Source organism: Cavia porcellus, unplaced genomic scaffold, assembly GCF_034190915.1.
Source record: "Cavia porcellus strain 051 isolate PalLab524CR breed Dunkin Hartley unplaced genomic scaffold, mCavPor4.1 scaffold_25, whole genome shotgun sequence".
Classification (NCBI taxonomy): Eukaryota; Metazoa; Chordata; class Mammalia; order Rodentia; family Caviidae; genus Cavia; species Cavia porcellus.
In genome coordinates this window covers 702627-717618 of record NW_026947508.1, presented here as the reverse complement: position 1 = coordinate 717618, position 14992 = coordinate 702627, and the positions used below count along the sequence as shown (strand labels likewise).

The following is a 14992-nucleotide window of genomic DNA, read 5'->3' as shown; positions in this document are numbered from 1 at the left end:
AGCAGAGGGGAGAGGCGCCTGTGTGCTGCCCTGGCACTTCTGGTGCTCCTCGAGGTACCTGGAAGCTCCTTCCCTCTTACCAGCCAAAGGCAAAAACCCTGGAGCACTATCTGAAGATTTCTGTCCCACCCTGGAGGTGGCAGACCAGCAGGGAGGAGAGGCAGCAGCTCCCTGGCTAAGACCAAGCTCATGGAGACTGCCAGGGTCCTGGAGTCCAGTCCCAAGCACAGCCAAGGCGAGGCGGGGAAGAGAGGAGCCAGGGCCTAGCTGGGACTGGGCTAGCAGGCTGGGGCCCTGGAGGCAGAGCATTGACCCAGCAAGTACAGGACAGCTGTGGGTAGAGCCCTGAGGCCCTGGTCATTTCCCCTCTAGGTGTCCGCGTGCTGAGCACCAAAAGGGAAGACATGGTGGGGCGAGTGCTGCTGCACAAGAAGAGCGCAGAGCAGCCCGGTGAGAGGGGGTCAGGAGTCCAGATCCTCACCCAGAGGGTCCAGGCCGAACGCTGACGGCTCGGCTCGGACCAGGGCTTCAAGGCCATGTTGCTGGAAAGCAGTCTGCACTGGAGCTTCAGACCACCCCGACTGGAGAGGGAGAAAAGCCCCACCCCATTTGCCGGGATTGCGGGGTGTGAGGATGAACAGCGTGTTCTGCGAGACAAGGCCCAGTGCAGCTCGGGCACAGCTTTCCGAGCGAGCTGGGGCGGGGTTGCAGCAGGCCACGCCCAGCCAGGTGCGAGACGCCGGGATCACGCAGAGAAGGGAGGGGGGTGTGGGCGGAGCCTCAGGCCCAGGGGCGTGGTTCACAGGATGCGGGGGCCGGCTCTCCCAGGGACACCACCCGCCGTGGGCGGGGCCGGCCTGAGGAACGCCTGCTCTGGGTTTCCTGAGCGGCGATGGGCGTGGTCTGGGCGGGACCTCTGCGGGCGGGGGCGGAGCCATATAAAGGCGCGCGCGCGCGCCTGGCTTGGTGGTTCTGTCGCGCGGAGCATGGCCTCGGGGCCGCTGGCGGGGCTCCTGCTGCTGCTCCTGCCACTCCTGCGGCTGCCTCAGGTGGGTCAGAGCCTGCGCGCGCAGGGTCGAGTGCACGGGTCCAGCCTGCGCGCGGCTCCGCCCCGCCTGGGCTCATCCGTGTCCCCACAGGTGGTGCCGGGCTCGACGGACGGCGGCTGCGACCCCTCGGACCAGTAAGTCAGGCGGGGTGGGGGTGGGGCCGCCAGCCGCGCCGCCCGCTGCAGCTGCCCGGTCCCCGCAGGTGCCCGCCCCAGGCCCGCTGGAGTAGCCTGTGGCACGTGGGGTAAGTGGAGGCCGCGCACGCGCCGGCCCGACGGTTCACCCGGCGACCCCGGCTGCCTGCTGCCCCCAATCCCGGCCGCTGGTGGGAGCACTGGGCCCTGGCAGCCGGGAGCGAGGCCGATCACAGCAGAAGGCACGGTCGGCTGGGGACAGCGTGTCCTGGGAGTGAGCCCAAGGCCGCCCGGCCAGGCCGCACAGCTGCACAGGCCAGGCTCCCGCCAGGGAGGCGTCTGGCGCGAAGAGTGCCCTGCTCTCCTCTTCATCTGCGTGTTGTCCTGTGTGGGTGTCTGGGCAGCGGCTGTGACTGGCCGAGGGTGCAGGTGCCCAATGGGCGGGGTGAGTGCAGCGGTGGGGCACCTTCCTCCTCACCAGGCTTATCTTGCTCACCGTCCTGCTGCTGCTGCTGTGCGGGATCACTGCCAGCTGCGTCCGGTTCTGCTGCCTCCGGAAGCAGGTGAACACGCAGACACGCCTGTCCCCCGCGTGGCAGCCCTGCAATTTAACAGCCACCCCTGTGGACAGTGACAGCCCTGTGCACAGCACTGTGACCTGTGAGTGTCTGGCTACTGGAGGGCGGACCAGGGAGGGACCCTGTCGGAGTGAGTCTCCAGCAGCCCACACAGAGCCCTTGTACTCTGCAGCCTACAGCTCCGTGCAGTATCCCTTGGGTATGCAGCTGCCCCTGCACTTTGGGGAGCTGGACCCTGACTTCCTGAGCCCACCGGCCTATAGCCTATCCACCCCGGAGCTGCCACCTTCCTACGACGAGGCCATCAAAATGACAAAGCCCAGAGAGGAAGAGCTGGCTGCTTCCCCAAAACCTGGTCTCCTTCCAGGGCCCTCGGGTCCAGGGAGCACACCAAGGCCGCAGGAGCCAGGTCCCAGTGCCCCTTAAAGGGACTAAGAGTGTTCTCTTGGAGCCATGGAACCCCAGCCTGCCTCCATCCTTTCCCTGGGGAGGCCTCCGTTCAGCACATTGCTACAGGCCTGGCCTCATTGCTATGTAATGCTGGCCAGTCGGCCAGCCACCAGCCCTGTGCTGGCCGCCCCAGGCAAGCTGCCACTCTCCACCCCAGCCCCTGGCCTCAGCCTGGAGGAGGCACTGTGTGCCTCAGTCAAGGAGCTTGGAGGCAGCTCTTTGAAGAGAGAATAAAGTTTATGTCTGAGTGGACATTGCCTGTGTGGGATGGTTTGGGGGACCCTAAAGAGTACAGATAGGTGGGCAAGCACATGGTCCCAGCAACCTTAGGTCAAGGGTGCAGAGCCCAGATCTGGGTGTTGGGAGGGGTCAGGCATGGCAGCAGAAGTGCCAGGCGCTTTCTGAGGACTGCTTCTGACCCTCAGCCCTCCAAGGCTAGGGAGCAAAGAGAAGTCAGGCTGCAGCCTTACTTCACACTGAGCAGGGGCGGGGCGGTGGCAGCCTTCCCAGGCAGGCATCCCATGGCTGTGGCAGCTGTTCCCACTAGACCAGCTTGAAGGACTCTCCGGTCATCACGGCCACAACCTGTGGACAGAGGGGCAAGTCAGCACCTCCACTCACTCCTGGGTTGCCCCTCACCCTCAGGGTCAATGGTCCCGCCCCATTGGCCTCCTTAATCATCTGCTCAGCCTCCACCTTGAGGGGCTCACCCTGAAGCCCTGTATCTCTCAACTGCCCCCCCCACACACACACACACAAGCGTGTTCCAGTAGATGTAACACTTGCTCTCATTGTGGAAAACTCAGAAACTAGCCCTGAGCTTGCCCTCTTCTAGGTCTTCTCTGGATCAATCTCTATGGGGCCAGGAAGCTGACACAGCTGAAGAGCCTTGTCTGCAGGGAGTCTTGGCCCCAGGGTTCAAGGGAGGGCCCATCCCCTGCCCTGCACACACACTGGCCAGCCCACCCTGCCCTGCTTACACTGTCTCGTCTGAGTCCTTGGCCATGGAGGCCATCTTACTCCTGGTGAGGTTGATACTGCTCCAGCTCCCGTCTTCACCTCCCCATTGCCCTCCTTGTCAAACATCTTGAAGACTCCTACAAACACCTTTTTTTTTTTTTTTTTTTTTTTTGGTAGTGGGGATTGAACTCATAACCTCATGTTTGCCAAGCAGGCATTTACGCCACTGAACTAAAGTCTCAGCCCCTTACGTCCATCTTGCTGTGCTCTGCCAACAGGCGATCTGTCTGCAGGAGAGCCTGCACCCACTCACTGGGGCTGCCCACTCTGTCCTGAGTCCCCTAGCTTTGTGCTCTGGGTGCTGAGCAGCCTCACCATGGCTCTGGCTGGGGGCAGGGCAGGTGGGATACCAGGCCTGCTGCAGGCCACGAACCTGGCACCCACTGGCAGCTGCATTTTAGCTGGACACAGCTGCCTGGTGTCCCCGGGGTTTGGATTCCAAAAGCCTTGTAGGAGTGGGAAATCCTGTGGCCCTATTTGGGCTCGGGCTCAGCCCTTCCTTGGGATTCTCCTGCTCTGCGTGGCTCAGGCATCCCCCACCTTAAAGGTGAGCACCAAGGACCAACTTCAAGGCAAGTGAGGGCTCAAGTAATGTCCCTCTTCCCACACAAGCCTGTCACCTTCCCTGTCCTGCCACAGGACCTCGTCCCGGGCCACAGTCCTTGGCAAGCCCTATCCAGGAAGGCCACCCTGGCCACCTGATTGCTGCTGCTTCCCCAGGAACCCAATGCCACTCCCTGGTGCCTAAAGCCACCCCTTGTGGCTGTGTGACTGGGCCACAAGAGCCACAGCAGAGGCATGAGACACCCGCCAGGGCTGAGGGTGGTGGAATGGATGGACCCGTGGCAAGGCTTCCAGCGGGTGGCTGAGGGCTATTTTGGGGTCTCTCACTGAAACCTGACCTCCCTCTGGCTCAGAACAGCAGAGTTAGCTCCTATAGGAGGGGGGCCTGGGCTGGCCAGAGGGCAGCACCCCAAATGCATAGCCTCCTGAGCCCACAGGCATGTGTGGGCTCCCTTCTCAGATGGGCACTGGGCAGTGGCACTGAATCCCAGCAGCTCAGGTCCTCACTGTCCCCACCCAGGCAGTGGGCATAAGAGCTGCTAGCCTGGCCACAGCGCTCAGAAGCTTACAGTTATAAGTAGGGTGTAGTGGTCACGCCTGTAATCCCAAAATTTTGGGAGGCTGAGACAGGAGAAGCACAAGTTCAAGCACAGCTGGGGCGATTTAAGGCCATTTCAAAATAAAAAATAGTAACAAAAAAGGATGGGACATAATTCAGTGTGAAGACCCCGAGGAATTAAAAAAAGAAGGAAGTGGAAGAGGAAGAGAGTAGCTGTTTCTGGTTACAGCTCTGAGTCATCATGGGCTGAGGGGTCCCCTGCCATGGCAAACCCTTGGACAGCCTCTGCCTCGTTATCCCGCCCCATGGCCGCCTGCTAGGGGTCTGGAAGGTGGGGCACACTACACACTGCTGCCAGCCAAGCTTGAGGACGTCCCCGTGCATGCCGGGGCCACCTGCTGAGGCCAAGATCTGTGGTGATGCAGGTGGGACAGCCTCTCAGGCAAGGTGCAAGGCAGAAAGCCACCCACACCCAACTCCTTCCCCCAGGGCACCCAGACTCAGGCCTGGAGAGACAAATGTGTCCCAGCGGCCCTGGACAGCCAGGCCCCACAGCACCTGCAGCTGTGGATGAGACCGCTGGCCTGTGAGTCACTGGAGATCCTCACAGGTGGGTGGCCTCACAGCTTATCAGAGCTGGGATCCCAGAGGCCACCCACAAGGCCCCCTCCCTCCACCTCTCCTACCCTGACACCCACTTTCCACTCTTGTCTCTGGGGTGCTGGACGTTTCTGCTTTTGAATCTGCTTCACTCAGAACACTCAGGGTTCACCCTTATAGGAGCTCACACCAGAATTTCCTGCTAGGATACTGCTTCCTGTCACAGGTGTGAGCCTTGCATACAGCCCCTGTACCAAAGTCCATCTCAGTTGGCTTCTGGGGGCCCAAACTGTGATGAGATAGGGTGTCAGGGATTCACCCTGCAATGCTTATCCATAGCAGGCACCCCTGGGCTTGTGGCACCTGTCACTAGTGATGAGCTGGAAGGGAAGGCTTGATGGCTGCTGCCAGGCACCATGACAAATGCCAAGGGTGGGGCTCATGGGGACTTGTGTGCCCTGCCTCTGCCCACGTGTGAGCCAGCTGTGAGCCTCCAGTGTGCTCTAGATTTACACACCCTCCCTGCTCTCCATTCACACTGAGGCCCCATGAGGCATGGGTGCCTGGAGTCAGCTTGGGAGCCAGGCCCCCGTGAAGCCCTGCATCTCCAGGCTTGCTGTCCTCTCCTAGAAGGGCAGACAGGCAGCCCAGCCCAGACCCCCACACAAGGGCGCATCCCAGCACCAGATCCCACTCCCGGCCCCATACCAATGGCTGAGGTTGATCTGGGCCCAACACAGTCTACGTGGCACCTGACAGCTGCCCCAGACCACCACAGATGGGGACTCCTGCACCCCCAGCGGCCGCTTGTGGCACCCTGTCTCCCCAGCCTCCATCAAAAGGGTAGACATTTTAAGTTAAACACTAAAAGTAGTAAATTGTGCCACGCATGGTGGCACCCACCAGTAATCCGAGCACTTGGGAGGCCGAGGCAGGAGGATCACTTTTGAGTTTGAGGCCAGCCTAGACTACGTAGTGAGGCCTCAAGCTGCCTCAAACAAGCTTGTCTAATTTCCACACCCGTGAAGGAACAAAAAAAAATAGAATTGATGAATCTAATAGAACACAGGAAATGAGCAAGAAACCAGAAGAGCAGCATACAGGAAAGCAGAAAATAAAAGTAGAGCTGGGCATGGTGGCATACCTCTGTGATCTCAGCACTCAAGAGCTGAGGCAGGAGGATCACTGTGAGTTCAAGGCCAGCCTGGGCAACATTATGAGACCCTGTCTCAAAATAACGTAATATTAATATAAATTGACCACCTGAAAGATCTCTCAATGGCCAAGGCTGAAAGAATTTGGAACAAGAAAGTGAATCAAGCAGTAATGGGTTATAGCCTACGGGGAAACAAGTACCCATTGTGCTTCAAAGGACATCACCAACCGACCAGAAGGCCACCCATCAGACGGAAGAAAAAGATGCTCACATCATGGATGATTAGGGAAATGTAAATCAAAACCCCCATGGGCTGGAGCTGGAGTACAGCGATGGATGGATTCAGCAGGTTCAAGACCTGGGCTCCACCTCTAGCGCAAAAAGAAAAAAAAAAAAAAAAGATGCTGGGAAAAGTGGCACATACCTGTGAACTCAGTACTTGGGAGGCTGAGACAGGAGGATCGCAGATTTGAGTGAAACCAGCCTAAGGAATTTAGCAAGTTAGTGGGATCCTTAGTGCAAAATTCAATCCCTACAGAGAGAGAGACAAAGAGACAGAGACAGAGAGACAGAGAAGTGTGAGGACAGGAGTGTAACATGATAACAGACTCTGGAAAACAGAATGATAGTCCCTCAAAACATTAAGCACAGCTGTTGGTGTGCAGGGCCATCCACCTATAACCCAGCTCTCTGGAAGCTGAGGAAGATCTCAACTTTGAGCCCAGCAGGGAACTTAATGTGGTCAGTGAGACCACCTCAAAATTTAAAATTTTGGGGCGCGGGGGATTTAGCTCAGTGACATAAGGACCTGCCTGGCAAGTGCAAGGTCGTGAGTTCGATCCCCAGTATCAAAAAAATAAAAATTTTAAAAGGTCCTAGGGATTACTGGGAAGGCCCTGGGTTCACTTCCCAGTACTGCAAAACAGTAACAACAATAATAATGGACACAGAATTACCATGTGAGACTGCAGTAATTGCATTGCTGACTACAAAGAAATTAGAAAAATATTGAAAGGCAGATAAACAGCACACATGTTCAGAGCAGCAACATTCATAATAGCCAAATAGTGGGCGTAACCCAAGTCTATGAAAGGCGAATGAATGACCATGTGTCACATGTACATGCAATGGAACATTATTTGGCCAGAAAAAAGACAAAAATCTTAACTTTTCAGAAGACTGAGGCAGAAGGATCACAAGTTCAAGCCCATCCTGGACAATTTAGTGAGACCTTGTCTCAAAAATTAAATAAAAAGGGTTGGGGAATGCAGTTCAGTGGTAGAACACTTGCTTAGCTGCCTGGGTTCCATCTCTGTCCCGAACGGGGGGGGGGGGGGGGAGTAAAGATAAATAAAAGCAGTGGATTCTGACACGTTAGTACCCAGCCTGAGGACCGGCTGTAGCTAAATAAGCCAGCCACAAAGGATAAGCACTGCCTGGGTCCACACAGGGGGCACCTGGGGCAGGATGAGCCACTAAGATAGGGAGTGGGCAGGGACGGGAACAGAAGGGCCCGGAAAGCTTGGGGAGGTAACAGCAACAGATGGGGAGTTTCCGAGCATTTAGAGGCCAAGCTTCTGGAAATGGATGGAGCGATGGTTGCCCACCACAATGAATATAGTTAACGCCAAATAACTGTACACTTAAGAAGGGCGAAAATAGTGGTTATGTGTGTTTTACCACGACCACAACAAAGAAAACGCTCCCAACGTGACATTTCAGATAATTAATGCAGATCTTAGCGGGGCTTGGCGAACACTGAAGCAGGAGCGCTGCCCAGAGTTGAGGCCAGCCTGCGCTACGTAGTGAGCTCAAGGGCAGCCCCAACTACCCGGCCAGACCCTGCCCCACCCCCACCCGCGCCCCCACAAAGGGCGCAGCTCAGTCCTCGGTGCAGGTGCCCCTCTCAGCCGGCCCCAGAGTTGTCTCGCGCCCTGACTTCCCGTCAGCGGGGAACAGGAAGAGGAAAGGGCACTTGCTGTGTGCGCCCCGGCTTCTCCGGTGGGCCTAAAGCCGGGGGCGGCCGCGGGCACCCGCACAGGGCGGCCCAGAGGAGCCCGCGTCCGGTGGGGCGGGAAAAGCCCCGGGGCGCAGCTGCGGCCCCGAGAACACAGCCCGGCCCCCGCTAACCCGCGGGTCGAGCTTCAAGGGCGGCGGGCGGCACTGGGACGCGCGCGTCCGGGGCTCGGAGCACGCGCGGCTCCCGTGCTTGTCTCCCCCTCCGCACGCGGGTTCGGGGCTCGCAGCCCCGGAGACTGCACGGCGCCGGCCTCCCCTTCTCCCTTGGGGTCTGCGGTCCGCGCACGCGCCACAGAGCGATCTCCAGGCTCCCTCGGCCCCGCCCCCTTTGCCCATCATGCCCCGCCCCTTCCGCCGTTAAGGCCCGCCCCCACGCATTCGGCCCCGCCCAGGTTCCCGGAAGCGGCGCGGTCCGGCGCAACCCCGCGTATCCACCAGGCGACGCCCAAGAGCTGCGTGCAGCTGGGCTTCTGGGTTCCGGGTTCTGAGTTCTGGGTTCTGGGTTCTAAATTTATGTTCGCCCCAACGAGGCTGGAACTGGGCGCAGGTTCGGCCTCCTGCGCGTCACTCTCGTCCCTTTCCAAACGCTGCCCATTTGTATGTTCGCAAGGCTGAGGATAGGGCCCGAGCGCCCTCCGAGTTCCACTCAGCTTTTTTTTTTCTCTTTTTCTTTTTCTGTTATGTTATGTAGGGTTTTTATTGTCTTTTGAGACAGGGTTTCACTATGGAGTTCAGGCTGGCCTTAAGCTCACTATGTAGTCCAGGCTGGTTTCAAACTCACAACGATCCTCCTGCCTCAGCCTCCTGGGTGCTGGCATCACCAGGCTTGTGCCATCACACCAGGCTCCGTTTATCGTTTTGATGCCTGGTCTCACCAGATCGTCCACCCCAAACCTGCGATCTTCTGCCTCAGTCTCCGGAGTGCCCAGAACTAGGCAGGTGCCCCATCTGACCCACCCTTTCCGACGTCCTCTGCGGCTAGGGCCTGCTGGTCCTCGATGTGAGGTAGTGCTGCAGAGGAGCCGGCCCGCGACACCCTCTGAGCCCTGGGTAGGCAGCACCTGGGGACCCAGGCCTCGCTGGCTCCTGTGTTCGTCACTGCAGAGCCCCAGGAGGACGGGCTCCAGGCAGCTGCCCCGCAGGCCCCGCTGGTTTCCACAACAGGAGCACCGGTTAGCACTGCCCAGGGGAGCGTACAAGTGTGGGGCGCCCGACCCCACAAGGGGGCATGCAGGTGGCCAGGTGTGAAGGTGCTGGGGCTGGTGGAGGAAGAGCAGCCCCTCTAGCACCTTGGCTGCTTCCCTGCCTGTTTGGCACATTCAGGACCAGGGGAGGGGCCCTGTAGGACAGATGAAGGCATGTGGGCCTGCAGGGAGGTGGCACAGCCGTTCATCCAGCTGTAGCAGGCACTGGGTGAGAGGCCCAGAAAAGCACCTTCCCTCCACATCTGCCCCTGTCCCTTCTGTACCCAGCCCTGCAACTGGCTGTTTGGACAAGCACTGGGTTCACCCAGACTCCTCCCTGTGGTCACCCTAGGCTGCCAGCAGGCCTGTAGCACGAGCACACAAGGCCTGCAGTCCACCCAGCCAGCTGGTCACCCAGGCATTGTTCTAAGTAGCTTTGCAGTCACTTGGGGCCCCCTGATTTCACAGGGACTGGGCCTCAGCTGCACTGCCTGCCTGCCCCACCTCAGGTGTGAGCTGTTTACGTGGCTGATGATGAGGGGCAGAGTCCCTGGGTGCCCTCTTCAGGGATCCCATGATCCCAGAACAGAGCCAGCCTGAGCAGGCCCCAAGCAGGCAGGAGGTGGGATGGTCAGGTAATGTGCCCAGGGACAGCCTTGCTTCCCCTGTGTGTGATGCCCCTGCAGCCATGGTACCTCAGCCCTGGTCTTCATATAGAGGATCTGAGGTGTACAGGGGTGCAGCCTGGGTATGGATCTGCACTCCCTGGCCCAGGGACCCCTTCCTGAGCATGCTGGGAAGCGATGCTACAGAGGGAAGCAAAGTGGTCTAGGGGTGCAGAGCCCCAAGGCCTGGCCAGGCACTGCCTCTGGTCCTGTCCACTGAGGCCCACTCTGTGTCCCTGAGGATACAGCCTAAGGCTCTGAAACCCTAAGGTGGGCAGAAGCTATGGACAGCATTGCACTGCAAGGTGCCTGCCCAGCCAGCTGGCAGGAAAGGGGCCTGGGGACCTGTGGGAGCCCTTGTTGCCATCAGTCACCAAGGACTTGTGCCATGATGCCCTGGTCCTAAGTCAGTCTGGGGGTAGATGAGGTCCCAGTGGCTCCACAGCTCTGCCCCTGCATCCAGTTCCTGCTGGGGCAGCCAGGAAGGGCCCCATCTCTCCCAGCATTCTCTTCATGCTCATGATGTTTGTTTGTATCAGTCAGGGCTTACTGGAGAAACAGGTATAACACAAGATAAGCAAATGTATAAGAAATTACAGAATTGGCTTATGGTGGGCAGCCAGGGAGTTGGATGAGGGAGCATGCAGAAGACAATGTCCACACTGAAGGTGAAGACCAGACCTCCTCTGAAGAACCAGCAATGAGTCCCTCCTCATTTGCCTTTTGTTGTACGCAGTCTTCTCCCCTGGGGTGGCTACCTGACTCACGCCACCCTGTGCCCTCCTCTTGTACAGGCTGAGGATGTTACAAACCTGGGACCCTGGCCCCCTGCTGAGTCACTTAGTTACACTTCTGACCCCAGGTTGACACAATGTATGAACCGGTCCAGTCCACCCCTTGTCAGCTTGGCAACCAGACACATTTCTTTAAATCAGCCTCCAGATACCAACCGCTGCTTACAATCACACCTAACATGTTATAAATATCCTGGGTATAAGCGGAAACGTACTAATTCCCTCACCAGAACAGAAGATGAGTTTTCCTTGGGTGATGCTTATTCTTTCATTTCATGACTTGAGCTGTTGGGAGCCGCAGCCCCGAGCCCGGTCGCCTCACTTGGCGGACGTGAGGCCTGTAGTAAAGAGTGAGGCCTGAGGTAGATTACCCCTCCCATCGAATATGTTAGTTTCCTGCTTACCGCGTAAACAACCCGCTCAACAATATAGTCTGCCTGGCAACTGATGATGTTAGCCAATCAGCTTGCCTTGCTTACTTTAACATGATTGGACACTGTACCCGTATATATACCGGTGCCACCCCTGGGCGGAAGTAGAAGCCAGATAGAAGCCCGGAAGTAGAAGCCCAAAAGGAGCCGCGGAGAGCGGACCGGTAGAGGCTTTGGGGCAGACTGAAGCACAAAAGGAGCCGCGGGGAGCGGACCAGAGGAGGCTTCAGCTGGGAGAACCCAGGGCAGGCTGTACAGAGAAGGAAAATAAAAAGAAAAGGTTGTCCACTACCAGACTTTGTCGTGTGTCCTTCCTGCCGGCCGGGAGCGGACATCGACATTTGGAGGCCCGCCCGGGGACTGATCACCCCCGAGACGTGACAGCGGACAACGCTCCAGTACAGAGCTGCGAGACAGGTGAGTTGGGGATAAGCCTGGGCTCTGGGTGGCGCGCACCTACAGGGCTTTTAGACTCCCCTCAGGCTCACGCGTAAGTGGCGGATTCCTTGGGCCTCACGCGGTGAGTAACATATTAAAAGATGGGAAACATGTTAGGTAGCAACACTAAGAGCGAGGGTGGTTGTGGAGAAAGCTCTCAAGAGCTTACAAAAGTACGCAGGGTATCTGAGCAGGCCCAGTCGGGGAGCTCCCGAGAGGGGCCCGTCAAGGGGAACAAAGATGCTAAGGAGGAGGACGGGGCTCTAGCCTCGGAGTCGTCTGACTCCGAGGACGAGGGAAAGTTGAATGGCAGGGAGGCCAAAGAGACCAGCTGTCAGGAGCCTAAGTCGCTCAATAAGGAGTCGCAGGGTTCTTTTCCAGCGTCACGCCGCGAATTGCGCTCTGCTCAACCTGGTCTGCGGAGGAGTAGAGAGCTCCTGAGTGCGCCCCGGCGCGAGAGGGAGGCGGTCCCTCGCCACGAGGCGGCCGCCTGGGAGCTCCCTCCCCTTTCGCCAGAACAGGAAGTGATGCACGGGCCCCCATTTTCCGCCCAATCACGGCCGCCGTCTTATGCTCCGCCGCCGGCGGGTCGGTATTTTTACAGGCGGCTTTGGCAGGGGGGACGCTTGTCTCATGAGGTACATCCACCTGGGATAGATAGTGGCCCCTACGGGATATTTCCTGTACAAGTAGCTATGGGCCAGGGACGCAATGTATGGGAGCCTTTTGAGATAAAGCAGATTAGAGAACTTAAAAATGCAGTTACAACCTTTGGGCCGACTGCGCCTTACACCATTGCCATGCTGGAGAATCTGTCTTCTGGGCCCCTCACCCCCGCGGACTGGATTCAGCTGGCAAAGGCGTGTCTGCCCTCGGGCAGTTACCGGGATTGGCGAGCCTGGTACGCAGAGTTCTCTGCAGAGCAGGCTGAGAGAAACGCCAATCGGGGAAACCGGGGGTGGAACAAGGAAATGCTTATGGGAGAAGGTCGGCACGCTGATGACCAGACCCAGTTCCCCGGCGCTGTCTATGAGCAAATCAATGCCATAGGACTCCGCGCCTGGAAGCAAGTAAGTGGTGCTGGAACAGCCTCCTTGTGTCTTTCAAAAATAATTCAGGGTACCACAGAGCCATTTGTTGACTTTGTGGCCCGAATGCAAGATGCTGCCGATAAGATATTTCCTGATCCAGGAGTGGCTCAACCGCTGGTAAGACAGCTGATTTTTGAGCAATGTACAAAGGAGTGCAAGGCAGCGATAGCTCCTCATAAGAACAAGGACCTCAATGCCTGGATTAGGATATGCAGAGAGATAGGGGGGCCGCTCTCCAACTCGGGAGTGGCTGCTCTCCTGGCCGAGGCTATACAGCAGAGGGGACCTCGCGGGTTAGAAGGGGAATGTAAGGCTAAAGGGTGTTTTGCCTGCGGGGAGCCAGGACACATTAAACGTCATTGCCCAAACAATGCAGATGCTAGGCCTCGCCCTAGGAATGAAGAACCATATGTTTGTGGGCGATGCAAAAAGGGATCACACAAAGCTGAGGAGTGTAGGTCGGTCTTTGATGCTCAGGGCAACCGTATTTGTGGACGAGATGCTAGAGGGCCAAAAAACGGCCAGAGGGGGCCCCCTTCACAGGCGGGCCCCCGCCCCAGAGACAGGACAGCTCAGGGTGGCAGCCTTCAACAAGGGCCACCCCTGGGTCAGCAGGTGTGGACCTCAGTGTCGCCTCAGGACTTATATTAGTGCCTGATATGGGTGTTCAAGTGGTTGAAACCACTTTTAAGGGACCGTTACCCAAAAATTCCGTGGGTCTGGTGATCGGGAGATCCTCCACGGCCCTTCGGGGTCTCACAGTAGTCCCGGGGGTCATAGACTCAGACTACACAGGACATATTAAAATTATGGTTCAATCTCTTGTGGGTACTATGGTAATCAATAAAGGAGACAAGATAGCGCAGCTCTTGCTGCTCCCCAGTCTCCACAAGAGATTTCCCTCAAAGCAGAAAATTAGAGAAAGTCAAGGTTTCGGTTCCTCAGGGGAAGTCTTTGAGGGACTCCATATGACACTTGGTAAAAGGCCCATGGCACAGGGGAATGCGGCTGCTGACACTGCCACTCGCCCGTTATGGATTTTTACCTTACTAACACCAATCGAGCGAGCCTGTGCCTTCCATGATAAATTTCATGTTAATGCCAGGACACTAGCAAACCATTTCCATGTTTCTAGAGCAGATGCACGAGATATCGTGCGACTATGTGACTCCTGTGCCACATACAAACCTGCCATACCGATGGGAGTAAACCCTCGAGGTTTGATCCCTGGTGATGTTTGGCAGATGGACATCACACATATACAGGAGTTTGGGACTCTTAAATATGTTCATGTTTCCACAGACACCTGTTCTCACGTCATATTCGCAACAGCAGAAACAGGTGAAAAAGTGTCTAATGTGATCAATCATTGCCTGGCAGCTTGGGCCGCATGGGGCAAACCAAAAATATTAAAAACTGATAATGGACCAGCCTATATAGGCAAAGCCTTCAATGAGTTCTGCAAAATGATGGAGGTTCAATTAAAACATGGTATCCCATACAATCCCCAAGGTCAAGGAATCATTGAGAGGGCTCATAGAAGCCTCAAAGAAATTTTACAAAAACAAAAAGGGGGAGTAGGCCAAGGCCTGGCCCCAAAGGCACGATTATCCATGGCACTATTCACACACAATTTTTTAAATTTAAATAATGATAATCGCTCCCCAGCTGTGGAGCACTGCAACCCTTCCCCCAACCATAAAGGGTGGGTGAAGTGGAAAGATGTCCTGACAGGACAATGGATGGGCCCGGATCCAGTGGTCAGCTGGAACCGAGGCGCGGTTTGTGTTTTCCCACAGGAACCGGGACGAGAACCACTGTGGATACCGGAGAGACTGACACGGGCAACAAAGCCCTCGACTAAAGATCAGACCTGCCCTACTGGAGATCCATCACAGACCAACCAATAAGATGAATAGAAATAGCGGTAGCCCGAAATGGACAAGAAGATCCTCAGGCATATGCATGGCTTGCTCAATTGGCCCACGACCGAGTCTAGATATGGCGGGCATCCCTCATTCTCCTCCATAAGGTGACAATACACAGCAGGGTAGGTGAGTCAATGACGGGTAAGAGCGTGCCTCCCCAGCACGACTCGACCTAAGCCAGGCCCTACCCCATCCTGCACGTAAGCCGCTGGACTGTTAGATGCTGCCCAGGTCTAAATTTCTCTCCGAGGGGATTTCTTTACGGAGAGGAAATGAGTGCAAGCTTGTGTGCATCCAGGTTCCGTCCAGTTTGTGCCTGGCCCTAGAAAAAG

General features: G+C 57.1%; 3 protein-coding genes across 14 annotated transcripts in view; 2 read left to right on the top strand and 1 right to left on the bottom strand.

Moving 5' to 3' along the window:
* Cfap74 (cilia and flagella associated protein 74) overlaps positions 1-702 on the top strand; it is a 53276-nt gene extending 52574 nt beyond the window's left edge. Inside the window, exons 39-40 of one of the 2 annotated variants that reach the window (XR_010042843.1) lie at positions 373-450; positions 525-702. Coding sequence is in view for 1 of the 2 variants with exons in the window: in XM_063235320.1 (XP_063091390.1) it covers positions 373-387 (15 nt within the window). In the remaining variant the exon portion in view is untranslated. Of the gene's footprint in view, positions 1-372 lie in introns of both variants that reach the window. The other variant, XM_063235320.1, reaches the window with a different exon arrangement.
* Positions 537-2463, top strand: Tmem52 (transmembrane protein 52). 11 transcript variants are annotated; one of them, XM_063235330.1, is made up of 5 exons: positions 537-729; positions 1140-1183; positions 1235-1293; positions 1716-1843; positions 1934-2463. In XM_063235330.1, exons 1-5 carry the CDS (start codon positions 537-539, stop codon positions 2185-2187), a joined length of 678 nt encoding a protein of 225 aa, XP_063091400.1. In that variant the 3' UTR covers positions 2188-2463. The 11 variants fall into 11 exon arrangements, with proteins under 11 accessions (XP_063091400.1, XP_063091395.1, XP_063091396.1 ...); XM_063235325.1 differs by having other exon boundaries at positions 1665-1843; XM_063235332.1 differs by having other exon boundaries at positions 553-729; positions 1252-1293; positions 1665-1843.
* A 346-nt stretch (positions 2464-2809) lies between these two features.
* On the bottom strand, positions 2810-3627 carry Calml6 (calmodulin like 6). The gene is given in 5 exon segments (XM_023565426.2): positions 2810-3063; positions 3160-3258; positions 3261-3324; positions 3423-3458; positions 3547-3627. Coding segments are annotated over 5 exon segments (426 nt in total). The 3' UTR covers positions 2810-2917.
* Between the last annotated feature and the right edge of the window lie 11365 nt (positions 3628-14992).

Coding starts and splice junctions, on each gene's coding strand:
- Tmem52 (XM_063235323.1), top strand. CDS start 537: ATGTTGCTGGAAAGCAGTCTGCACTGGAGCTTCAGACCACCCCGACTG. Junction 730..1,139: donor AGCAGGCCACGCCCAGCCAG/GTGCGAGACGCC, acceptor GTGTCCCCACAG/GTGGTGCCGGGCTCGACGGA. Junction 1,294..1,664: donor AGTAGCCTGTGGCACGTGGG/GTAAGTGGAGGC, acceptor CCTCCTCACCAG/GCTTATCTTGCTCACCGTCC.